Source organism: Muntiacus reevesi, chromosome 1 (assembly GCF_963930625.1).
Source record: "Muntiacus reevesi chromosome 1, mMunRee1.1, whole genome shotgun sequence".
Classification (NCBI taxonomy): domain Eukaryota; kingdom Metazoa; phylum Chordata; class Mammalia; order Artiodactyla; family Cervidae; genus Muntiacus; species Muntiacus reevesi.
This window is the reverse complement of record NC_089249.1, coordinates 133381527-133408412: the sequence shown is the minus strand read 5'-3', so window position 1 is coordinate 133408412 and position 26886 is coordinate 133381527. Positions and strand designations below refer to the sequence as shown.

Here is a 26886-nt window from a genome sequence, read left to right as displayed (position 1 = left end):
TGACTTTCCTCTCTCTGTATCTCTTTCTCTTACTGTGCGTATCACTCTCCAAATTGTTGTAGAATTTATGAAATCAAAACCACAATATTGCATTGTTCTCTCTAGCAGTTTCTATAAGTCTACCCAAATAAACTGAATTGCTTTAAATTTCTCAAAAGGCAAGGCCATAGGGACATACTTTATGTTTGAATTCTACATAGCACATAATAGTGGTATCTTAGGTGAATAATACATAGTTCATAAGTCAATAGTGCTTCCCTGGTGGTTAAGATGGTAGAGAATCTGCCTGCAATGCAGGAGACCTGGGTTTGATCCCTGGATTGGGAAGACCCCCTGGAGGAGGGAATGGCAAACCACTCCAGTATTCTTGCCAGGAGAACTCCACAGAGAGAGGAGCCTGGTGGGCTATATAGACCATGGGGTTGCACAGAGTTGGACATGACAGTGACTAACACTCTCAACGTATGTCAATGAAGGTTGAATGACATCCCCACAACACAGGGATCACTAAGTCCCCTTCAGTGGCCCCTTTAAGAATGTTTCTCTCTATGAAATCTGCTTTAATGAGAAGCCAACCAAATAATAAATTCTCCCTAAATATGAAATTTGCTATAATGAGAAGCCAACCAAATAATAACTTCTCCCTAACTAACCCCAAAATTTATTGTGAAAGAAAGTGCTAATCATAACATGGGCTACAGAAGCTCTTAGCTCAAATGACTTGTTAATTTTTCTTCTTTAATTTGTTCAAGTCTTAGTATTAAGTATTTCTTTAATCACAAAGATGCTAATAATTGACATTCCCCTGAGAGTTTAGGTTGAACTCCTTTGCATTATGTTATGTGACTTGCATCTGAATTTAGATAAAATATACTGTAGTTAAATGAAGATTAAAATAAGCAACCATGCTTGATTACTCTGGGAAATATTTATATTTCCTGTCATAGCTGGATTTGGCTTATCCAAAACTCAAATTTTAATCAGATTAATAAAATTTTTAGTTTAATAAGTATTGAAAAAATTTCACTTGACCTATAAACCTAATGACCTCCAATTCTGACGCAAGAAAATATGCCATAAAATATCTAGGACATGGAAATTTTAAACATCTATATCATGGGGCTTCCCTAGTAGCTCAGTTGGTAAGGAATCCGTCTGCAATGCAGGTGACCTTGGTTTGATTCCTGGGTTGGGAAGATCCACTGGAGAAGGGAATAGGCTACCCACTCCAGTATTCTTGGACTTCCCTGGTGGCTTAACTGGTAAAGAATCTGCCTGCAATGCGAGAGACTTGGGTTCGATCCCTGGGTTGGGAAGATCCCCTGGAGAAGGGAAAGGCTACCCACTCAAGTATTCTGGCTGGAGAATTCCATGGACTGTATAGTCCATGGGGTCGCAAAGAGTTGGACACAACTGAGCAACTTTACTGAGACTGAGACTTCTCAATATAGTATCATATTGCAAATCTATCAATATTTATGATAAAATCCTACAGTGATTCTTACATATTTTTCTGCATCACACCAGTAAATTTACTTTTAAACAATAGTATATGGTATGTATAAAAATCCACAGTTTCATTGTCCTTCGTTATAGCAGATTTCAAGCTTTAGCATGAAGGCTTAAATCAAATTGTGTGTGCATGCTCAGTCATGTTCAGCAATTTGTGGCCCTATGAATTGTAGCCTACCAGGCTCCTCTGTCTATAGGATTCACCATGCAAGAAACTGGAGTGGTTGCCATTTCCTCCTTGAGGGGATCTTCCTGACCCAGGGACTGAACCCACCTTTCCCATATCTTCTGCACTGGCAGGTGGATTCTTTCACAACTGAACCACCCAGGATTAGGGAAGCCCATGTCTAATAACTTCCCTGGTGGCTCAGCAGTAAAGAATCTGCCTGCCAATGTAGGAGATACAGGTTTGATCCCTGGATCAAGGAAGAGCCCCTGGAAGAAATGGCAACCCACTCCAGTATTCTTGCCTGGGAAATCCCAAGGACAGAAGAGCCTGGAAGGCTACAGTCCTTGGGGTCACAAAAGAGTCGGACATGACTTAGGGACTAAACAATATCAAAATGATAAACACCAATACAGTATACTAACACATATATATGGAATTTAGAAAGATGGTAATGATAACCCTATATGCGAGACAGAAAAAGAGACACAGATGTATAGAACAGGCTTTTGGATCCTATGGGAGAAGGTGAGGGTGGGATGATCTGAGAGAACAGCATTGAAACATGTATATTATCAAGTGTGAAACAGATCACCAGCCCAGGTTGGATGCATGAGACAAGTACTCGGGGCTGGTGCACTGGGAAGACCCAGAGGGATGGGATGGGGAGGGAGGTGGGAGGGGGGATCAGGATGGGGAACACATGTAAATCCATGGCTGATTCATGTCAATGTATGGCAAAAACCACTACAATATTGTAAAGTAATTAGCCTCCAACTAATAAAAATAATAGGGGGAAAAAAATGCTATGGCTGCATCCTCCAGAGGACTCAGCTACTCCTTAGACTACTAACTCCCTTTTGTGTCCCATCTACCAAAACCAAGACTCATTTTGCTGCTGAAGAATTGAGAAGAGATTTGTTAGAGTCTTCATTTGGCTAGACTCTGGAGAGAAAATCCCAAGGGGGTATACTCTGTTACTTCATGGCACTGTTTGCTTATGTTCCTTATGGCTGTTCTTCTGAGCTGGGTTCCAACTTTCTGCCCTTTAATGTATCTGAAGGCAAAGCCCCAGATGTTGCTAAACCACGCAGTGACTCCACACTCTGTATGTGCAGGCCCATTTTTGACCCCTAGCCAGCAGTGTTATGTGCATTCTTAACCAGAGTGGCACATTAGTGGCACTTTAGCAGTAGCAGCTCCTTCTGCTCTGATCAGCCTGGCAGGTGATTATGGCCAATAAAAAAGAAAAGCATCTTCCCTGAGGGGATTTTCTTCCCCAAGAGGAAGCTATCTCTGAGATAACTGGAAAAATCCAAAGCTTACTTTCTTCTATACTGGGGAGTTTTAGAAGTCCCGACTGCTCACGCATCATTGAAGAACCTGTCTTTGCCTGGTAGATGACTGGGGAACTCTTTCCAAAGCTGACCTGGAGCGAGAGTGACTTCTGAGCGTGTATATCTCTGGAGCGTGTATTTCTATGATTTTCCTACAGTTATCTGGAGATAGTGGTAGAGAAAGCTTTCTCAGCTATTTAAATCAATTCTAAAAATTACTATACAAATGGGTTCTATGCTGGGTGATTAGGGTCTAAGCTGAACAACACATTATTACTGAAGCTTTTTCAAAAAGAATCATATATATTCATATATATATGAATAAATCAGTTATTATTATTAATACTTATTATTAATAGATACAAAAAATGAACTATGCCTAGAAGTCCCATCGCAAGTAACCCTAATGTAATTTCACTGCTTGACTGAAAATAAATAAGAAAAGAGATCTTTATGATGAGTTTTTTAATGAAACAGGCTTATTCTAATATGTTTAAATATAATTATATTTTCTAGAAAGAGAGTCATTCTTTTTATATCAAACATACATTTGACAAATTGAATTGCTGTTCTGTGTTAAAAAAAGCCCTTAGTTGGCTTCAAGCATGTGCCATGAGCCTGTTCACAGGATGATCCTGGACCCACTGGATTTTTCATATTTATTCTAGATTTGTTTGAATCCAGACTTCTTTATTTGCATCAGTGATATGAAATCTGAAAGTGGCAACTCAAGAAATAGTTCACAGCACAATTTGCAGTGAAACCAGAGTACAACAACAACAAAAAATTAGAATGTTGCCTTTTCAGGAATTCATTTTCTTTTCCTAGATACTTAACCCTTTCAAGTTCTAAGAGAATGGTTCTTATACTTAGCTTATAGAATGAGAGATTTTTTATTATAATTCCTCCATTCAAAAAAAAAAAAAACAAAACCAAACTCTACTATGTTAGGAATTAAATATGACAATCCTTAGCATATGGTGCCTGCTTAGAAATGCCTGAACTTTTTTTTTTTTTTTCATTTTTACTATTCATTGGGCCCTGTGGATATAAGATTCTTCCACTACTGTGGACTCTGAGTTCCTCTACCCTCTGCTACCTCTAGGAGTTTGTTCCAAACCACTATGATCTGCATCCCCCTACTGCCAAATTCATATATTGAAATCTTAAGTCCCAAAGACAACGGTATTAGTAGGTGGGTCTTTGGGAGGAACTTAAAAGTGGTGAAGGTAGAACCTTCATGGTTGAGATCAGTACTTCATAAAAGAGACTTCAGAGAAATTCCTACCTGTTTCTGCCATGTGAAGATGCAATGAGAAGTCTGACACCCAGAAAGGGATCCTCACCCAATCATGCTGGCACCCTGATCTTGGACTCTCAGCCTCCAGCACTGTGAGATAAATTTCTTTGGTTTATAAGCTACCCAGTCTGTGGTATTTTGTTGTCGCAGCTCAAATGGACTGAGACACATACCGAGGACGACTGCCCTCCTTCTTCTTTCTTCTGTCTTTTGTTAATATCTCATTTATCTGTGAACTGAAGGCTATTTGCTTTGCCAGCAGATTCTGGGCTTCCCTCAGAGCTCAGTTGGTAAAGAGTCTACCTGCAATGCAGGAGACTCCAGCTTGATTCCTGGATTGGGAAGAGCCCTTGGAAAAGGAAAAGTCTACCCACTCCAGCATGCTAGCCTGGAGAATTCCATGAACGGTATAGTCCATGGGTTCAGACACAACTAAGCAATGTTCATTTCACTTCACTTCACTTCTGCCAACTCATAACTGACACAGCCTGACCAATTAACTAGTTCTGAATTAGAACAGTTCTTCATATTTTCAGTGTCAGTCAGAAACATGGAAAGCATATTAACAACTATGGTACTTCTCTTTCCAGTACATGAAACGTTAACAAATTTTATAATAATAACCTCTCTTAAACAGTATCTATCTGGGATAGCGAGAAGAACCCAGAGCAACATCACAACAGCAAAACTGGCCATCTAGCCATTAGCACTGATTGTTAAAGTTGCAAAAATAAATGGGACAACTAAACCAGACCTCATTCATTTAAAATATAAATCCAGCCTCACTACAAATTTTGGGACTATAACTTTTATTTGCCTTTCCAGGCCAGGAGTAACAATAGATATTTCTAGAGAAGCAAGCTTTTGTTGAGAAAGATTGAAGGCAGGAGGAGAAGGGGATGACAGATGATGAGATGGTTGGATGGCATCACTGACTCAATGGACATGAGTTTGAGTAAACTCTGAAAGTTGGTGATGGACAGGGAGGCCTGGCGTGTGGCAGTCCAAGGGGTTGCAAAGAGTTGGACATGACTGAGTGACTGAACTGAACTGAACTGAAGCTTTCAGGTGCAAATAGTCACAGGAAAACTCCATTGTTAGTATAGGAACCATATATGAGTGTGTCAGATAACAACAATTAAATTATTAAAATAACTTGCAAAAAAATAAAAAAACAACTTTCAATAGGAATGGGAGAGGTGTTCTTAAATGATAATAGATCTTTTATCAGACTAGAATTACAAAAGAATATGATAACAATATGGCTTCCTTGGTGCCTCAGATGGTAAAGAATCTTCCTGCAGTGCAGGAGACCTGGGTTCAATTTCTGGGTTGGGAAGATCCCTTGGAGAAGGGCATGGATACCCCCTCTATTATTCTTGCCTGGAGAATTCCATGGACATAGGAGCCTGGCTTGCTATAGTCCATGGGGTCATAAAGAGTCAGACATGACTGAGTGACTATACACACACACACACGCGCGCGCACACACACACACACGCACATACCTGATAATAATATATCAAGTTATATAACTGGATAAGATGAATACAGGCGTACTAACTGGTATTTGGGTGATAGCATAGGAAATATGGAAGGTGGTAGGGGAAAACAAGCAGCCCTGGAATCATAAGAGTTATATTTACAAAGGAAAGGAACATTACTTCCAGAAATTGATTTCAGGCTTGTGGAGTTCCAAGTCATAGTATGAACTAAAAGTACAGTTCAAAAAAAGAGCTTTAGAGAAAGTCACGGGTGATGGTAAACACTCTGATGTGGTATTAGTGGAAATGAAAGTTTAATTTTGTCATCAAATGACTATTAACTATCTCCTATGCTTGAGGCACTGGTTTAGGAACCAAAGAGAAATAGACAAATATAATACTAGTAGCATCTAAAGGGTTTTAGCTACATCTGAAAATCTGAAAATGACACTGAGATGGCATATGGGTCCTTGTACAACACATCTTATAATGACACCTTCAATGTTAAAGTTTCAGCTTAAATATGTATATCTGGTTTTGAATTCATGACTATTTCTGTCTTTTCAGTGTGAGCAGGAATGGTTTATGAATGTGGAAAATAATAGCCATTCTCAACACATTTATGACAGAAGTTAATCTAAGAAACTTCAACATTATACAAAAACTTTTAGTGTTAACAGTGTGGGAAACTGACATTTAGGCATTTTCAAAGGTATGATCGACAAATCTTCATAGTCATCCTATGAGGTAAGAATTATTAGTCCTATTTTGCAGATGACAAAAAAGAACAATTTAGAAAAAAATAAATAATTTTATTTTCCACCATTTGATAAGTGAAAGTGAAAGCTGCTCAGTCACGTCTGACTCTTTGTGACCCCATGGACTATACAGTCCATGGAATTCTCCAGGCCAGAATCCTGGAGTGGGTAGCCCTTCCCTTCTCTAGGGGATCTTCCCAACCCAAGGATCGAACCCAGGTCTACCTAATTGCAGGTGGATTCTTTACCAGCTGAGCCATAAAGGAAGTCCAAGAATACTGGAGTGGGTAGCCTATCCCTTCTCCAGTAGATCTTCCTGACCCAGGAATTGAACCTGGGTCTTCTGCATTGCAGGCAGATTCTTTACCAACTGAGCTATCAGGGAAGCCCATTTGATAAGTTGTAGAACCAAAATTAAAATCTGGGTCTTCTGATTATTGGTATCCTCCAAAAGTAGCAACTGATATTTTGAAACCACCGATGGAAATCAGGATATTGCATTTGAATTTGGAGAGACAAGTCAGAAATCATGGGTTGTTGAAGGAAATCAAGTTAAAACAAGGAATAAAACTAATGGTGCTAAATAACCAAGTTTTCATGTGGCATTCATACCAATAAAGCCAGGTTCAATCCATGAGGTGAAACAAGTAGGGTAGACAGTCAAACAAAAATGTAGGGTTTGGTTCAGATAGCTGTCCGGTGATTTCTCTGGCAGTTCAGATAAGCTAGAGGCCTCTTAACTATCTATTGTGGGCTTAATTATGCACAGCAAGGCCACCCCTTACATCAGGTGTCTTCAGCCTCCAGTGGAGTCAGCCTTTCAGGCTACTCAAGGGCCCAAGATGAGAAGCATGAAATCTGCTTTCACCTCCCTCCTCAGGTCACCTTCCTTCACACACACATACCTCTTGAATATCAATTATTGCTTGTTTTTTTTCCACTAGCTTCACTAAATATTTGGGTGGTAGTAAATCTCTCCCCATAGTGTACATGCATGCTGTACCAAGACTGACAGAAAAAAAACAACAACCCAGAACCTAGAAGATTAACAAGAAAGCAATATATTTAAGCCCAGAATTGTCTCTAAAGTCTGAATTTTAGTGATGCTCTGAAGTTACTGTGTTCTCTCTGACTTGATAAAATCATCATCATAACATCAAATACATCTCTTTGTAAGTTCTCATATATCTGGGTGGCTTTTGATTGTGTTCCACATTCCCCATTAGAGTATAATTCCATTCAGGCGAGGATCCTGGCTGGTTTTGTTATTCATCATATTCTAAGTATGTAACAGAGCGCTGGGCATTTAATAATTATACAATAAGTGTGTGCTTGACTGAGTGAATTCTGTTTTTACATTTTTTAGTGCTTAGGTTTTCATCTATGAAATGGGAAAAACGAAGCCAATTTCAGAGTGCTAATAAAAGGATATTTTTAAACATACAAAATGTAATATTATACACATATATACACATATATATCAAACATAGTAAGCACTGGATATATGATAGGTGTCATTATTGTTCAGTGATAGAGTCTGTTTCTTAGAACAGATACATTTCCTCTCAGATGGCAGAAAAATATTAAACATTGAGCACACAGGAAATTATTTTTAAAGAAAAGATCTAGGAGAGTGACTGAAAGGATCATGGCATCATGATTTCAAGATATGCCAAACTCAGTATCAATTATATGCACATTAACAACCTCATCTAGGCTTTTCACAGATGTGCAGGGTAGATAAAAAAAAGTAAAAAGAGGGAGGAGAGGAACTGCTAGAAACCAGAGAGACATGAAAATTTATGTGAACAAGCTACTATAGCAACCTATTGGTTTACTGTATTGCTTGGCACTCAAGGCTCAAAAACAATGTATCATTTATTCCCAGGAACAGACTGGAGGATATCATGCATCACTGTCTTAGCCCCAAGGGGTTTCTATCTTTAGCTGCATATTTGAATAAATTAATATTATTATAATATATTAGGACATTTTAATGATTTTAGACTTTATTAGGCTATTTAAAATGTATGTTTTGTTTATTTCATCAATTTTAATGAAATTAATAATTTTAGATCAGAGACCTTTGGGCTGCCTTACTTGTGACAGTTTGATTTGCACGGGAATGATATTGCCTTTTAACCCTATGCCAAATAAATAAAGGCTACAGTGCAGATGCCAATATTTCCCTGACTGCAGTGAGTCTTGTATCCCTGACAGCCTGGCCTGTGTCTAGATTTCTCTTCTCTGCTTCAACTGCTTTTCTAATATCAGTGTGCTTATGATTTTAATGTCAAATTTCATCCTACAATATACCAACACAACCACTTTGCAGAGACCGAGTTGACAAGAAGAAATCCTGGGAAATCAGAATCGAGTAACAGAAACTAGCTTCCTTTCTGTAATCACACATTGGGTTTACCGTGTTCCACACTCTAAGGTGATGATACATTTCTATGAGTAGTCTCTTATCAATTTGAAGATGTATCAAGACTAGAATGGCTCTACTTTATCATTATGAAAAGGCCACTACTCATTCTCACAACAGAGTTTGTTACAAACACCCTGTTAGATGTTGCGAGCATGATGGTTAACACGCCAGAACTCTTACTCCCTGGTAGATTATATTAGGAGGAGAGATGGGCAAGTAAAAAGGTTGAGTATGGTTTAAAAGAGTATTTTAGGGAGGCTTCCTGGGTGACTCACTGGTAACAAATCCACCTGGCAGTGCAGGAGACACAGGTTCAAACTCTGATCCAGGAAGACCCCGCATGCCGCAGAGCAACAAAGTCTGTGTACCATGACTCTTGAGCCTATGTTCTAGAGCCCAGGACTGCAGTTCCTGAGCCCACATGCTGCAGCTACTGAAGTCTGCACATCCTAAAGCCCATGTTCTGCAACAAAATAAGCCACTGCAATGAGCAACCTGTGCCTCACAACTAGTGAGTAGCCCTGACTCACCTCAACTGGAGAAAGCCCAGGCAACAAAAAGACACAGAACAGCCACAAATAAATAAATAATGAATTCTGTAAGAGTTTTGAAAAAGTACTTTGATAGAGGTGAGCAAATGGGAGTACATCTGGAGAGTTTCCTCTTTTAGCACAAAAGTCTCAGGGTAGTTTTCTGAGAGAAGGTGACATCTGAATTAAGACAAAAGGACTAGTGGAAGGCAGAGGTACCTGCCAAAGGTAGCCAGGGTGTGTGTGTGGGGGGGGGGGGGGGGGGCTTATAAGCAAAACAGCCAACATATGAAGAGGCTTGAAAGTCAGAGATCATATCACAGTTTGGTAATTGAATATTTCAGGATGGATAAACCCCTATTTTGAGACAGCAGATTGGCCAGATTCATAGCGAGAGAGGTCAACAGGGGCTCGAACGTGAAGGTCTCCTATGCATGCTGGACTCTTAGGACTTTATTCTAGGGTCAATCAGGAATCACTGAAGGATTCCAGGACAAAGTGATAAGGCCAAGTATTCACTTTGGAAACATCACTATGCATTTTAAGAACACAACCAAAACCCTGCTTGCTCATGGGCCGTGTATCCAGTATTAACACCTGCATTCAGTATGCTTCCCAAGCAAAATCGGCACTCAGAATTCTTCCAAATCTTTTCCTATGTTCCTACTGCTACTGCTAAGTCACTTCAGTCGTGTCCGACTCTGTGCGACCCCATCCCTGGGATTCTCCAGGCAAGAACACTGGAGTGGGTTGCCATTTCCTTCTCCAATGCATAAAAGTGAAAAGTGAAAGTGAAGTCGCTCAGTCATGTCCGACTCTTTGCGACTCCATGGACTGCAGCCTACCAGGCTTCTCCATCCATGAGATATTCCAGGCAAGAGTACTGAAGTGGGGTGCCATTACCTTCTCCATTCCTTTGTTCCTAATCTCAGCTAATACCTTAGCATTCAACTTTGTTATTGAGACAGAAAACTTGGAATTAGCTTCAAATTGTCCTTTTCTTGTATCTAATCAGACACTGAAATACACAAATACTACATTTTCTCTCTCTTGCTTTTAAACTGCACAACCAATATCCCAGTTCAAACCATATTTTATATCTTTCCCATCCATTCTTCCCAACTGATTCCAGAAATGTTTTGTGATGATGAGTAGTAGATCATTTTACTACTCTTGAAAAGGCCCCAAATGGCTTATGGAATCAAGTCCAAATGTCTTATGATATTTAAGATCCCTCAAGTCTTGCCCTAAGGGTCCTTCCTAAACCTACCTCCCATTACAGACACCAGATTTCACATCCTATATCCTGAGGCATAGCAAACTCTCCACACAATGCTCATATGAATTGACTGTATTCTTTCCTTGCTTATGATTGTTTTCAACTCCTTTCAATAGTTGGAAATTCTAGTCATTCTTTGTTTTCCAGCACAAAAACTACCTTCCCCACCCTCTGGAAGCATTTGTTAATGCTCTGATTTGAGTTGAATTGACTGTTGCTGTGCACTTTTAAGGAATTGACTTAGGATTCTCTTAGGATTTTCTTGGTACTTACTTCATTTTGGTGATTTTTATGACAGGTCACAAATTGCGAGTCAGGAGATGCAAACTAGAGTTAGTCCACTTTCAACCTTGTTTGACTGGCCCAAAGTTTTCAATATAATATGTCCTTATGTCTTACCCGGACATGTGCTCTCCAGATCCCAATATTTGTTTCAGATATTTACCCTTTATCAACTTGGCCTTGAGTGACTAAGTCATCACAGGGGAGATGAAATTGTACTGATAAGACTTTGGTTGTAAAAAGGAGTGAAATATCATCAGAATGAAATTAATATACTAATAAAAATAAGCAAATACATAATAATGAGATAATATTAGAAATTCAAGTTTTTTCAATGTGGGAACTTATTCCTTTTTCAGATTTCACAAATTACCTCACAGATAAGTGCCTGATGCAAAGAAAGAAAATCTCAGGTAGGCAGAGAAGATCATTTTTAATGTGGGGTGGTAATGAAATTTATGGCCTGTATAGATGATTCAGTACTCTTTTAAATCAAAATATGTAATGACTGACTCATAGTAACAGCCTTGCAAATGAGAGGACAAGAGGGGTGATGGTCAGGGTGTGTGTGTGTGTATCTGGAGAGTTATAATTCTAGACCCCTCTGAATAATCAAATTGTGGTATAAAATCTAGAAGAGGGATATCTTGACATGAGAGTCAGGAAATTAGGGGGGTGGTTGTTTTGATTTTAAGGTCACTTTATTGAGGTATAATCGATGTATATAAAATTCTACATATTTTATATATACTACTCAATGAGTTTGGATAACCTCAATATAAAGTGAAACCATCAATATAAACGCCATAAATATATTCATCAACCTTCCAAGTTTTCCTTGAAATTAGATTTTTACTTCCCATTCTTTAATTCCCTTCACAAGTCATTTTACCTTTATGAGATTGTATTTTTATTAGGTATAATCTAGTTAGAATTATGCAAAGAATGAGTAACATAATATGCAGTGATTATATAATATGTGATGTAAGACTTCAAAGTCAGCATATAGGGTAAAAGTTGCATGCCATTAAAACTGTTCTTGCATGTGCGTTCAGTCGCTCAGCTATGTCCAACTCTCTGTGACCCCATGGACTGTAGCCCTCCAGGTTCCTTTGTCCATGGAATTCTAAGGCAAGAATGGGTTGTCACTGACAATTCCATAAACTTCCTTATTTTAAATTAACACACTTCACAAAAGTCTCCAAAATGGAAGGCAAGCCCTTCAGGGTGAGTACAGTGATCTCTTAGAGTATGAGAAAAAGATAATAAAATGTCCATTTAAGCTTCATTTATATCTCATCTCTTAAATTTTATCTGTTTTAGCTCATTTAATGTATGCAATACACTAGTTCAGAAATGCATGTACATAATTTACAAATAAGTGTGCATATTTTGGTAATTTTGCCAAGTTTTAAATTTCACTCATAGGGATATGTATTCTAAAACAGTTGTGAAATACTGTTTTACATCATTCTCCATTGTTGAGCACTGGATGAAATAGCTGGTTTTTGTTTTAGAACCATGTTATATTATATACACATTTTCCACCTGAAAATCTCACTGAGAATAGAGAGATACTCACACTCTCAGAGGAAATAGAAATGAAGACTGATCGAAGGAGTAGCAGGAATATGTCTCCCACTGCATGTGTTTCTGAAACATATATTGAGTGGAGTAGCGAGTCCATGCCATTTAAATTGTTACTATTATATATTTATCTCTTTCTTTTACCTTTTCTGCCTCTCAAGTAGTACCCAAAGCTTAAAGAGTTGATTCTATCATAAGTGAAATGCAAAAATGTCCTTCTTTTGTTAAATTACCATATATCAAAATGCTTTGAAAATCATGAAAGTGAAAGTGAAAAGTGAAAAGTGAAGTCGTGTCCGACTCTTTGCGACCCCATGGACTGTAGCCTACCAGGCTCCTCCCTCCATGGAATTCTCCAGGCAAAAATACTGGAGTGGGTTGCTATTTCCTTCTCCAGGGGATCTTCCTGACTCAGGGATCGAACCCAAGTCTCCTGCATTGCAGGCAGACGCTTTAACCTCTGAGCCACTGGGGAAGTCCTTGAAAATCATAGTGTTATACAAATGTGATGTATGTATTCATAACTTTGACACACACAAATTACATGAAAAACAGCAAAGAAAAAAAGGATCAATGAAGACACAGAGAAATATTTTATCTCACTTTTCTGGTTCCCTTGAAAATAAAAGAAAGGAAGAAGACCATCCTTCTTATATTCCTTCATCAAAATGAATAACTCAAATGAAATTTTTGGCCTAAGTGATCCAGTAGTAAGTAATCTAGAATAGGAAAAAGGAGAGGAATCCTTTTCCTCTTCATTATGATTTCTCACGTTCACCTCACCTCTGTAAAGCCAACAGTAAAAAAAAAAATCATCATTCCCTAAAGTGAAAACCTTACCTGATTGAAAAAGGTCATCATACTTCTGTGTAATGTGAACCCGGCATACTCCACCTGGCTGATTTTAGGCATTTTCCTATCCATTAAGTGGTAAGTGAATACATTGTGTAACATGTGCATGCATGTTTTATGCACATAGATAATAAATCCTTTAAAACAGGCAATAAAGTACTGCTCATCATATTCCCTTTGAAGTAGTGGTGTGAGCTGAACAAATTACAAGATTCTGAAGTGAGAGGTATGCTGACATGGATATTTGTAGTAAAGAATGGCAAAAATTCATAGACATTTGATATCCATTGCTTAAAAAGTCAAAATATTATAAGTTCTCATCATCAAATATATTCAATTGTAGTTACACATTTGCTATTTAATAGATATATTGATCATTTTAATTTTTTACTGCATATTTGTTTTCCATTCAGGGATGTAATTTTTATTTATCTTATTTGTAACTTTTGTATCCTTATCTTAAATTATGATAGATTATTAGGAAAGAAACCTTGTTGAGAATAAAGAATTCTAAAAAGCATAGCCACATGGGACATTGCTTAAAAATAGGCAGTGAATAAAGCATGCATCATTCTAAAACACTGGAGCAGTTAAACTTTTCATACAAAATAAGAAGGCAAGTCTTTCTAAATTGCGGGCCTGGATTTGAGGATGGCTAAAAATCAATAGGAGGTAATCCAAATAAGTAGACAAATAACAAAATTCTTATGTAAGTCAAGATGGTATTATCATCTCCATAAAATGATATAAAATCTGTTTTTGTAACCTATTTAAATCTTAGGCTATTAAAATTTAGTTTATGTTTTTAGTCTTAATCCTAAGTGAATGTACTATTCTCAAGCCATAGATTAACTTAATTTCATATCATCAAAAACATTATTTACTTAACTTAAAGTGTCCTTTCACTACAGATAAGGAGTGTGTTTCTTCTTATCAATCTTCTCTGCAAAAACCACCACAATATTGCAAAGTATTTAGCCTCCAACTATAATAAATTAGTTTAAAAAAGTTTAAATTTTTAGTTCTATGTATAATCAAAGCCTGAACTCTATTTCTCCCAACACTTAATAGAGTAAAATTTAGCCGACTAGAATTGTTCCTGCCAGGTATGCTGAAAGTGACTACAGTGTTAACAAAATGACCATTTTATGTGTGCTAAGTCACTTTAGTCATGTCCAACTCTTCGTGACCCCATGCACTGTAACCCTCAGGCTCCTCTGTCCATGGGATTCTCTAGGCAAGAATACTGGAATGAGTTGTTGGGCCCTCCTGCAGTGGATCTTAGCAACTCAGGGATCAAATCCGCATCCTTTATGTCTCCTGCATTAGCAGGCAGGTTCCTTACCACTAGCACCACTTGGGAGGCCCGGACTACTTTATACAAAGAAATAATATCTTCATAACAAATATGTAACTTTAGTCATTGCTATAATGCTTACCTAAACAGTGCAATAAACTAAAGGTCAAATGGCTAATATTTCCAATGTATAAACAATTACATCATTCATAAGGGAGACAGTGTGACAGACATCTTTGAAGATGGTATCTGATGGTTCTCACCTCTTAATAGTTATGTTCCCCTGTAATCTCTCCCTCTTTGAATAGGGTCACCTTTTATAACCAATAATATATTGCAGAAATGACAGAGACTTCTCAGACTAGGTCATGAACAGCTTCTACGGTGTTCTCTTGAATCACTAGTTCTGGGGAAAGTCAACTGTCTTGTTATAAAGATGTCAAGCAGCCCTATTTAGAGATCTATATAGTGATGAACAGACACCTTCTGCCAGGAATGGTTGCTTCCCTGGTGCCTCAGTGGTAAAGAATTCACTTGCCAAGGCAGGAGACTTGGGTTTGATCCCCGGGTTGGGAAGATTCCCTGGAGAAGGAAGTGACAACCCATTCCATTATTCTTGCTTGGGAAATCCCATGAACAGAGGAATCTGGTGGGCTGCAGTCCATGGGGTTGCAAGAGTTGGACAAGACAGTGACTAAACAACCTGTCAATAACAGGCACCAGTTTGTGGGGCGTGGGAGTGAGCTGTCTTAGAAGCTGATCCTCCAGCCCCAGTCAGGCCTTCAGAGGATCAGCTCCAGGTGACATTTGATGGAAACCAGTGAGGGACCCTGAGCCATACCCCACTAACTGCTCCTGGATTCCTGACCCAGATATACTGAGAGAACAAAAGCTTGCTGTTTGAAGTTGCTAAATTTTGGCTTGTTACTTAGCAACAGAAAACTAATAAGGGAATGTAAACAAAGGACAGAACATAGGTTGAGAGGCTGACAAGTGTAAAATGTGTCCTGACAGCTTCTTTTATGTGAGTGCTCTTAGACAAGTTAAGTTTCTTACATTTCAGTTTCGTCATCAGTAAACTGAAGATAATAAATCATACCTCACAGAGGTCTGAAGAATAAATGAGATAGAATTTTAAGGTCCTGGGAAGTAATGTATCCTTGATAATGTTTCTTTCTTGTCTTTAAATTGTGCTTAATTTTGCAGAGTCTTTTTTTTTTTTTTTTTTTTTAAGTTTTCAAGCAGATTTTCTCAGTGCACAGAAGAGGATTTTACAGGATGTGGTACAACCATAGGCAAAGATAAGATTAGAGACGATCAGGTATTTCCTCCTATTTGTTTGTGTTTATTTGCTCATATTTATCTGAATGAAAATCTGGCTTTGAAAATCTTGACCTAAGCAAGATGAATTTTTATAAACATCTCTTAAAGTACATGGGCTTTCCAGGTGGTGCCAGGGGCAGAGAACCCACCTGCCTATGCAGGAGCTGCCAGAGACACGAGTTTGATTCCTGGGACAGGAAGATCCCCTAAAGTAGGAAATGCAACCTACCCCAGTATTCTTGCCTGGAAAATTCCATGGACAGAGGAGCCTGGTGGGCTATGGGTAGCAGAGAGTTGGGCACAGCTGAGCATGTACGCACAAAAGTATATGAAGAGAGTAAGTTATTTCTGAATATTTTTCTGTAAGCCTCAAGTATAAAAGGAAATAAAACCAAGAAAATAAAGCTTCTCCAGATCTTGTAAAAACTCTGCTCTGTTCCAAGAGAGCCTCTGACAGTCTCATGCTCCTGTTAACAACCTTGAGGTCAAGAAAACAACCTGAAAACATGCTGTATCTGTTTCTTTTCTATCTAGTTATCTTGACTCCATTATTTCTGTATCTTTGACTAAACCAGTTGAGAAAGTATAAGCGAGTGTTTCTATGTGCAGTCTTATTTTGCTAACTGATAAGTTACCTGAAATGCCTTTATCTTGGCATTTAACATTGACATTTCAAATTATTTTTGATAGATCCTGAGGTCCCATGACCATACTAGGTGTCACAGTATAGAGGTTAAATCCATGAACTCCGTCTGAATATTTGCAAGACTTCTTGAGTTCAAATTCCAGCTCTGTCATTAACTATAGACTTGTGCAAAGTACTTATAAATACACTGTGCTTTGATTTCTCTTCAGCAAAAAGTAACAACAAAAATATTATCTTTCTTATAGGTTTGTTGTGAAAATAAAATGGGTTAATGTTAAACAGCATGTGCTTATCACATAGATAGCTTTTCATTTTGATAAAATAAATATTTAAAATATCCTGGACCCTGAAGGTAGCATGGTAGATGCACTTAATAAGTGTAACAACAATCATTCAACAAGCAAAAGTTTTCTTTCTCTCACTCCCTAAATATATTCAAATTTGCTTTTTTGTAATTTTGAGAAGATAGATTTATATATTCTAGTGGTATTTGAGAATTTGGATGTTTCTTCAAATACAACTCTAACAAATGATAAATGTATACTTCATTCTTAAATAGAATATGTATTTGCCTTTGAAAGTGCATTTGATTTCACAGCTGCTAAATTTTTTTCTGTGAATGAGTGTATTAGGGAAGGGCTCTGATTGGGGAGAATTAATCAACTTTTTTTAGCAGTGGTTCTAAACTCCTTTGAACTGTTATAGTCCATCTCCCCACTTGGGGGGAGGGGGAAACAGTGAAGCCACGACTGCAGACACCACTTGGCTCTTTTCTGTCTTTGGTATAGGCCAAGCAAGTGGGGTGAGGATTGTTGTAGTCTTTTTGACAATGGTCACTGAATTTAGGAAAGTGGAAGAGAGAGATACAGAAAGAAAAAAAAAATAGTAGAAATAAAATGGACTTTAACAAAGGAGTTCTCACTTGTGCTACTAAGAATAATCCTGCTCATTAACCTTTCAGAAAGGCATGACACAGCTTCAAAAGTGAATTTGAAAGATATGTAAAATAATTTAAGCCACTTTTTAAAAAGTGTGCTTTGTGGAGAACCAAGGATGGGGGAAGGACTTATAAGGACATCCTAATGGAAGGGGGGCTCTGAGTAGATAGAACTGAGACTTCATTCACCCCTACTTTCACAGATACTACTTAGTGGGCTTTCAAATAGGATTATATTTGAACAAAGGGTTTCATAGTTTTCAAAGGATTGAGAACCATGCTTCTAGATGTTTACCGATCATCACAAACTGAAAACTTCTTAACCTGGAAATCTGAGGAAGGTTATATTGCCAGATATATAGTCTTGTAGGGTTGGGATGAGGGTGACCACAGATGAGTTTATCTAATTTTAGGTATATCAAAATATAGGGGAGCTTCCAAAAGCCACCAAGATTTCAAATTAATAAAAGCATTAATTAATTAGCAAAAAGAATTAGAAATTAAGTAGCCCAAATTGTAGAAGAGGTTGCATATAAAATAACTGCAAAAAAATTTTAGGTGAATCCACTATCAGCTATCCAAAACAAATGAGATAGTTATGGGGATACCTTGTATTGTTTTATTGTTAAGGCTGATGTTAAAGGAGAATATTTTCCATAAAACCTCTTTTGATTACAGTTTAAGAAACAAAGTACCTACTCATGTCACATCCATTTTCATCCATGTGGCAACATCTAAGTTCTTATGTGATTTCACCTGTTTTCTGTTCAGACGCTTAGCTGTAATTAGTTATGAGACATGACACTTAATAAACCCCATACGTTTATGTTGAACAGTATGGGATTGCCAATATTTGGCCTTTTTGACTGAAAAAAAAGTGCAAATTTCATATGGCCCAACTAACATTTTCTAGAATACATTCCCTCCTTAATTTTGAAGCCATTATATACATATATATATAATAGAGGATATCCTCTCCTCTGTATTACATCTTCCATTACATCTTCCATTTAATCCACAGGGGTCCCATTCTTCTTTGTTGGCTTGATAAGAACAGGTGAAGAGGTCTGAATGAGCCCACTGGTTGAAAGTAAAGAGAAAGTCCTTAAGTCCTGTCTTCTCTTGTTCAACAGCTCTTGCTAAGGCTTTCAGAAGCACCTCAAGGGGACAATCACATAGAGCTGATGTTAGAGTAGCCCTAAAATTCCCTTCGTTAGTCCTTCAACCATGCAATTTATCCCTCTACAGTCCCTTTAGTGATAGAATACCTGAAATGCCATATTCTGTAAAAACAAAATGTTAAAGTGTCTTGAGGGAGAGGGAGGCAGGTAAAAGGGTTAGGCTGATCAAGGAAGCCAGGCAGAGTCAGCAACTCTGATTGCTTTTGGAGTGCTCTCATGGAAGCTGGGCCCAAGTCCTATAAGAGCTGGTTTATTTCCCAAGTAAACATGGTTTCCAGAAAGAGCAATGGTGTGCTGGCTCCGAAGGGAGGGGAAGAAATGAAAGGCATCAGTGATGGGGAATTTGCTGGCATTTCTGAGATCATATAAACCAAAGTGGACATTTCTTCTGGATGCTATTAGCTACTCATCCCTCCCACGGGGGCCTCTTTGTGCCCCAGAGAAGGCTGCTAAGAATCATTCAAGCCAGATAAAGGAACTGCTTAAAGTAAATATCTGAAACACAAACCCATTAGCTCAAAGTGCTTGAAACAGAGTAATAATCACAAAGTCCTTACTTCTTCTCCCCTTTGTACCATTCAAAGGCCGGAGGCGGCACACCTGCACCTTCGCATCTTATCAATCCACTGCGTCCGGGGGCCACGGTGCCAGATTTAATTTCCTGAATTGTAGGAGCAACTGAAAAAGAAACAAAGAAAGAAAGAAACTGGCGGGTTAGTTAAGATAATCTTCAACAGAAATATAGCACACATATTTTTATTCCTTCTATATTCAAAGCAATCTTATGCCTGATAGACCAATGCATCACATTTTCAGTGTTTTATGCTTCTCATATGAGACCAGTTATTTTCAGCTTCATTTTTCACGTTGGACAAATAGACAAATGTTCCTAGGGAGTGCAGAGTAAATGCAATACATTTTGGGCTTGCTTCCTATTGGAAAAATGGCATTGTTGAGGGGAACACTTCATCTGTACTCCAGTCAGACTACACTTTAATAATAACTCTCATTCCCTGAGTGACGGCTGGGAGCCAGTCATGGTGGCTCCGTGCTTTATGTTCATAATTTCCTCACAGTAATGCTCTAAGCTAAACGGTATTATCCTCATTTTGCAAATGTGAGAACTGAAACTCAGAGAGGTTAAATAATTTGTCTGAGGTCACACAGCTACTTAGCTGCAGAGTTTGGATTTCATGTCAGGCATGTTGACTCAAGGTCTGAGCTCTTCCTATTCTATGTTTTTCCTTACGCCCTATCATGTTAGTGCCTTTTAAAAATGTGTTTCCTTCTACCTGGAATGCTATTCTTCCCCATTTCCACAGATTCAAGGCCCAAATTTTGGGGTCACCATCTCCTTACTCTTCCTTGTTGCTTTGGCAGGAAATAGCTCTCCTTTGTTCAGAATAATTTCTCTAAATCTCTCATAACATACACTTTGTGTCTTGTAATGATGGATACATCAGGCTTCCTTGTCAGCTGCCTAAAGGCAGGATAAATATCTGATTTATCTCTGCTTATTCCGAGGTCAAAGCACAGTGTCTGGCACAAAATGATGCTTAAAGATATTCATTGTAGCATAGGAGAAGGGAATGGCTACTCACTCCAGAATTCTTGCCTGGAGAATTCCATGGACAGAGGAGACTGGCAGACTTATAGTCCATGGGGTCACAAAGAGACAGACACGACTGAGGGACTAACATATACATATGTGTATATATGTCTGTGTGTATGCATGTATATGTAGATATGCACATATATATTGGCTTTATTTTTCTGCGAGAACCCTGAATAATAAATGGAGCCAAAGGATGGAAGATTAGATGGGAACTTGAGGGCAATTTTAAGGACTTGGTTTCTACCCTGAATGAGATGGTGAACTACTACACAGGGGGGACATAATCTGGCTTTTCTTTTAAAAGTATCACATCACTCAGGCTGCTGTGTTGAGAACAGATTATCATGAGGCCAGGATGAAAGCTGCTACAGTAAGTAAGGCAAGTGATGTTCACAGCTCAGACTACGGTGATAGCACCTGAGGTAGTGGAAAGTTACTGGCTTTGAGGTATGTTGTGAAGTTGGAACCAACAGGATTTTTTGAGAGATGTGGAAAAAAAATGAGGGTGATTTTGTTTGCCTTAGGTAGAAGGTTAGAAATACCCATTGACTGAGATGGGTTCAAAAGTTAAGTAGATGAGTTTAGGAGTTGTACCCATAAGCCATTTTATTTAAAATATTTTCACTGCCTTTAAAATTCTCCTATTTTTAAATCCTCCTAAATCTGCTTACTCATTTTTACTCCCCCATTACTGGCAATCACTGATGTTTTAATTTTATTAATAGTTTTGCCTTTTTCAGAATGTTATGTAGTTGGGGTCATATAACATGTTTCATATGTTTCATATTGGCTTGATATTGGCTTCTTTCACTTAGTAATATGCTTTATTTAAGTTTCCTCCATGTCTTTTCATTTCATTTTAGCACGGAATAATATTTCACTATCTGTATGTACCACAGTTTATTTATCCATCCATCTGCTAAAGAATTTCTTGGTTGCTTTAACCATTGGCAATCACATGGAAAGCCATTAAACATCAATTTTTCTGTGTGGATGTAAGTTTTTTACTTCTCTGGGTAAATACCAAGAGGTACAACTGTTAGATTATAGGATAAGAGTATGTTTAGTTTTGTAAGAAACTTACAAACTGCCTTCCAAAGTTCGTATACCTACCTACTATGTACGAGAATTCCTGTTCTTCCATGTTCTCATCAGCATTTGGAGTTAGTGTTTCAGATTTTGTTCATTCTAGTAGGTTTGTAGTGGTATCTCTATTTTAATTCGCATTTTACTAATGACATAATGTGAAGTGTATTTTCATGTGCTTGTTTGTCATCTATACATCTTCTTTGGTCCATTTTTTAATTGAATTGTTTATACTATTTATATTGAGTTTTAAGTATTCCTTATATATTATGGATAACAGTCTCTTATCAGATGCATCTTTTGCAAGTATTTTTCTCGGTCTGTGGCTTGTCTTTTCATTATCTTGATAATGTGATTCACAGAGCCCAAAATTCTAATCAATTTATCAACTATTTTTTTCCATGAATTATGCCTTTGGTATCTAAAAAGTCATCACCAATTGCAAGGTCATCTAGATTTTTCCTATTTTATTTTTCCAGTTTTGTATGCCTCTATTTTTCCATAAATATTTTCTTTTCTACCAGTCTACATTTAGCATAGTACATATTTCAAATAACACGATGAAAAAAAGTTCAATATAACAGGAACCTGGAATATGCAAATACTAATTCATTCAGACAAAAGACTTAACTAAGTGTGCACCTTGGATATGTTTTAAGTTTCTTTAGAAAGCAATAAAAAGGTACAGATTTTTCAATATGTAGTGAATATAAAAACTGTAAACACTCTTCCAACAAAACATTGCCTTTCCTTTTAAAAATACCTGAGCAGATTAATCATTTTCTGTTAAGGGTGATTCTTTACTTTGAATTTATAGCCCCTCTATTTCTCTGTGGTATTTTTAATTTTAATAGTAGGCTCAATTAGAAAGATATTTGCAAAGAAACATTTTTATAGATGTTTTGCTAATAACTTGGTGAAAAATAATTTTGAGAAGTATGAATAAGAAAATGAAAGAATATACATAGCACATTTGTATATACACAAATACAAACACATACATACTTTCTAGTTCAACATGAAGAACCATTTAATAAGTTTTAACTTGTTTAGGTAAAGATGCACATCCCCCCCCTTATCAGGCAACAACAATACAAAAGATATCTACAAATAAAAACTCACTTATTGCCAATTATTATGACACTGTTTTGCTTGTAAGAGATACAGGTAAGATTATATTTTCACTGTGTTCTCACAGACTTTCATGTATTTCTCTCTCTGTCACACTATGAGGCCATAATCTTTTATGATATCCAACTATTATTGAAGATGAAATAACATATGCAACAGGAGATCTATCACAAGTTTCTATTGAAAACCTAGCTAGTTTAATTACTCCCTTGTCTGTCAAGGGGGCCATGACTCATTACAAACAAAACCATGAAATCCAGAACATAGCCTGAAAACCCAGGCATAATGAACCTAAATAAAAATCTAATTTGTCATTAAAAGCCTTTTATGCAGTACAATGTGCATATGGTTCAACATTTGGTAAACATACAAGTTAAAGGGACGCAATCATGTTGTCTAGAGGGTTCATGGGTGCTGAAATGGACACTGAAAAGCAGAAAGATACTAATATGACATATGGAAGCCTAGATAAAGAATGAAATAGGAATTAACACTGTGAGTAAGAAAAGGTCCTCAGAGTGTTTTATGTGTTAGAGAATTAAAGGGCCATGGGGTGTAAGTAATCAATATGGAAAGGGAAGTCTCAAATACATTTCATTTTGAGACTAAAATTATAAGCTTGAACTTGAAAACTGTACTGATTTTTCTTTGGGACATGAATGAACCCTTATGCATATTATTCTGCCTTTTTTGAAAATGACTATACAAGAGGAAGTAGATCCATCCCTTTATTTATTCTTCATTCTTTCATCAACTCAACAGGTACTTTTTACTGAAGACTACATTAATAAAAAACATAACATCCCTGGTCTCATAAGACTAAGATTCTTGAGTTTGTATGTATGCATACATGTACATGAATGTGCAAACAGTAAATAAATAAACAGTAAGGGAGTGATACAAACTAAGATGGAAATTGAGCAAGATGAAAGAAAAAGGAATGCAAGGTGGGTTATTTTATGTGGTGGAGTTACAGAGCTACTTATTGATAAGGCAGAGAATTTGAGCAGAGTATTAAACGATGTGAGGAAAAAATCGTGTGATTTTCTATAGAAAATTATTAAAATAAAAGAAGAAAACTCAAAGACCCTGAGGGGAAATCACCGAGGTAGAAACATGCTTAACAGGTTTGAGGAGCAGCAAAACAGTCAATGTGACTTGAGCAGATTAAGTGAGCAGAAGAATCCAGAAGAGAAGGTTGGATAGGCAGCTGGAACTCAAATTCGGAGGGTCTGGTAGCTGATGGTAAAGGCTTTGAATTTTATTCTAAGATGAGGTTGTGGAGATTTTGAGCAGATGTATGACATGAGTTGATTAACATTTTATACAGATTTTTGGCCACTGTGTGGAACATGGTCTGCAGAGAGGCAGGAGAGGAAACTGGCAGAATGGCTAGAAGCCTGTTGTAGTAATCTTTAGGATGATGAGAAAATCATTGGCCAAGCTATAGAAAAGGCAGGAATTGAGAGAAAATTTAATTAAATAGATCATTGGTCACATTGGACTTGAGTCAACTCATTTTAGTTAACTGGCAGTGAGAAGACATGTTCAGTGAAATTCCGAGTTTGCACCATTCTGATTACTATTGCTTTGTATAAATAAGAGTTCTGTGGCCACCGAAATGTCTAATCAAACCCAGTAGTTTTCTTTTCTAGAGCATATCTCAGAGACTGTGATGTTCATGTATTCCTTGTGAATCTCACAGTATGGAGCTTTTCCAAATTTATGAGACCACAGAATTACAGAGCATTTTATACTGAGTTCTTGAGGGCCAAATATTTTGTGGGGCATATTCTGGATATTTTGGACCGTTGGAGAAGTATATGTCTAAGGTCTATTCCACATCTTCTGTTATGTGATACATGACTTTTCAAGTCAACGGTCATCACTGCTTTAACTTCTGCATGCTCATGAGCTATAAGGTACTGATGAGTTTTATGTATTTATTTCCATCAGAAGAATATGGCCATTTTTTTTTTTTTTTTTTTGGCCAGAAATATATACCTTACAACAATTATGGCTAATTACATCTCGAACTGGAGCTATAACAGTGAATTTTATGTGTGCTGGGTAAAGTTGTACAAAGCATTCAGTTTCCTCTGAAATATTCCATGTTTTAGGAAATCATCTTGGGCTCTTCCTAGAAAAGACAATCAAATGATAAAACCTGAATAGTTGCTCCCAGAGCTTATTTCTTTCCCCATCACACCATTTTGTTATGTGAATTTTGGTCCTGGAATAGAAGTAGGAGTAGGAGTGTAAACATGTGCATATACAAGCATTTTTATTTCTGGAACTGTTTTTTTTTTTCTTTCTATGGAGATCTTTTTGTTGTTGCTGCTGTTCTAGTCAAATGTAACTTTTAATTACACCACAGCGGCAAAGAAGGTGATTACTTGAATTCCTCGAATTCATGAGTACAGTGACATCCTCTGGAATAGACTGATTCCTTTGCAATTCTGAAATTAGGCATCCTACCCTTGTATCAAATTGTATATGGCGATAAATTGAAGCAATTGTATAGGGGACAAAAAAATCAGTTTCAGATGAATGTTATTAGACAAATGCAGGGAACAGCAAAGAACAGATGTTCTGGAAGACCAGCAGTGAAAGGGTCAAGAAGGGGTATTTAACACCTGTGTGATTAGATGCTCATAGAAAAGGAGTCTTCCCTTCTCATTTACTCAGTGGGATATTTCCTGTCATTGTTTAGCCAGTCATTTCAGGATGAAGATAATTAAAGGTTCTTTACCCAAACTCCAGGCTCTGCAGGTGCAAGCAACAGAACCTCTGCACTTGGCACCCAACAAGCCTAATCAAGATTCAGGCTTTCTTAGTTATATGACAATAGCCACAAAGACCTTCTTCCTCTCTTGTCATCCTGGTTGGGAAGTTTGGTTTTGTACAAAATCTTATTATAAAAAATGAGTGAATCAGAGAGTTACTTTAATAGCCTTAGTGAAGTGAGTTAGCTACAGTGAAACTTTAGAACTTCAAAGGCATTTGATCACCACCCTGCCTCCTCAAAATGAAGGACAATGATAAAGGTGCCATGATAAATAATTAAAACAATAGAGAAGAGTGAGGGGTAGTAATAAGAAGTAAATCATGAAGAAATCCATCCTAGAGGAGCTACATAGGAAAACACTGTGGTAAATAAGCATGTTGACCTTGGTCTAGATTCTGAACTTTGTCAGCTACACTATGGCAAACTTGGTCAAATGGACAGTTTCTGAGAAAAATAAAATAAGGTTTCTAGCATCTACCAGAGAACACATGATGTGAAAGATGTGCTTGCTCAATATACTACTGCTACAAATGAGGATGATGATAGTTGAAGACTTTCTTTCCTGAAGATAAGATGCAACTCAGGGTAGGAAACCTGAAAATCTTTCTAAGGTTTCCATAGATCTCACAGAAATGCATCACAAGGTCAATAAACCCTTTCAATGAAGTACCCATATCCTTATTTCAATGACTAACTTGATTTTAAAGAAAGCTAAGAACTCCATGTTATTACGAAGAGAAAATTTTTAAATATTTATCTAATTGGATTTTTAAAAAATCAAAATACTGTAATATAGACATAGTCTTCATGACTCATGGCATAAAGAATTTTCACATTGAATTACACCTCTGGTAAGCTCTCACAGAGAATGAAAATAATCCAATGTGTAAGGTGTTTCCTGCTTCCTCAGGACCTTAAGCATTTACACGGTGGCAACATATTGTATTATTAATAAAGAGGCCCACTTTGTCTTCATAAATGACACCACTTTTTGTCAAGCGAAAGTTGTTTTAATATTCACCAACTGAGTTAGTTAATCCTTCTAAACTCCAGTTTTTGCATCTGAAAAGTAAATAGTCCCTACCTCATAGGATTGCTGTATAGGCAATGTAAAACACTCCATGGAACATGCTTATAATGCTCTGTGCTGAGTTAGAAGTCAATAAAACCTGTCTATTATTAAACAGGAATTATTGCAAATGAATAGGGTATCACAGCTGTATTCCCTTTAAGAGCACAGAATTGTGATAAATCAGATATGGGTAGAAAGGAAACTGAGTTTTCCTTTTTTAAAAATCACTGTCTTGGTACAGCAAGCATATGATTAATTCAAAGATAAACTTGTACATCAAGTTTACTCTCCA

At 37.3% G+C, this 26886-nt stretch overlaps 1 protein-coding gene and 1 non-coding gene across 2 annotated transcripts in view; both read right to left on the bottom strand.

Moving 5' to 3' along the window:
- NEGR1 (neuronal growth regulator 1) overlaps positions 1–26886 on the bottom strand; it is a 965094-nt gene that overhangs the window by 200296 nt on the left and 737912 nt on the right. Inside the window, exon 5 of the mRNA XM_065928428.1 lies at positions 19460–19580. Within this exon, the coding sequence (XP_065784500.1) occupies positions 19460–19580 (121 nt within the window). The remainder of the gene's footprint in view (positions 1–19459; positions 19581–26886) is intronic.
- TRNAC-GCA (transfer RNA cysteine (anticodon GCA)) lies at positions 6870–6942 on the bottom strand. Its single transcript has one exon. It is a non-coding gene; the product is annotated as a tRNA-Cys (tRNA).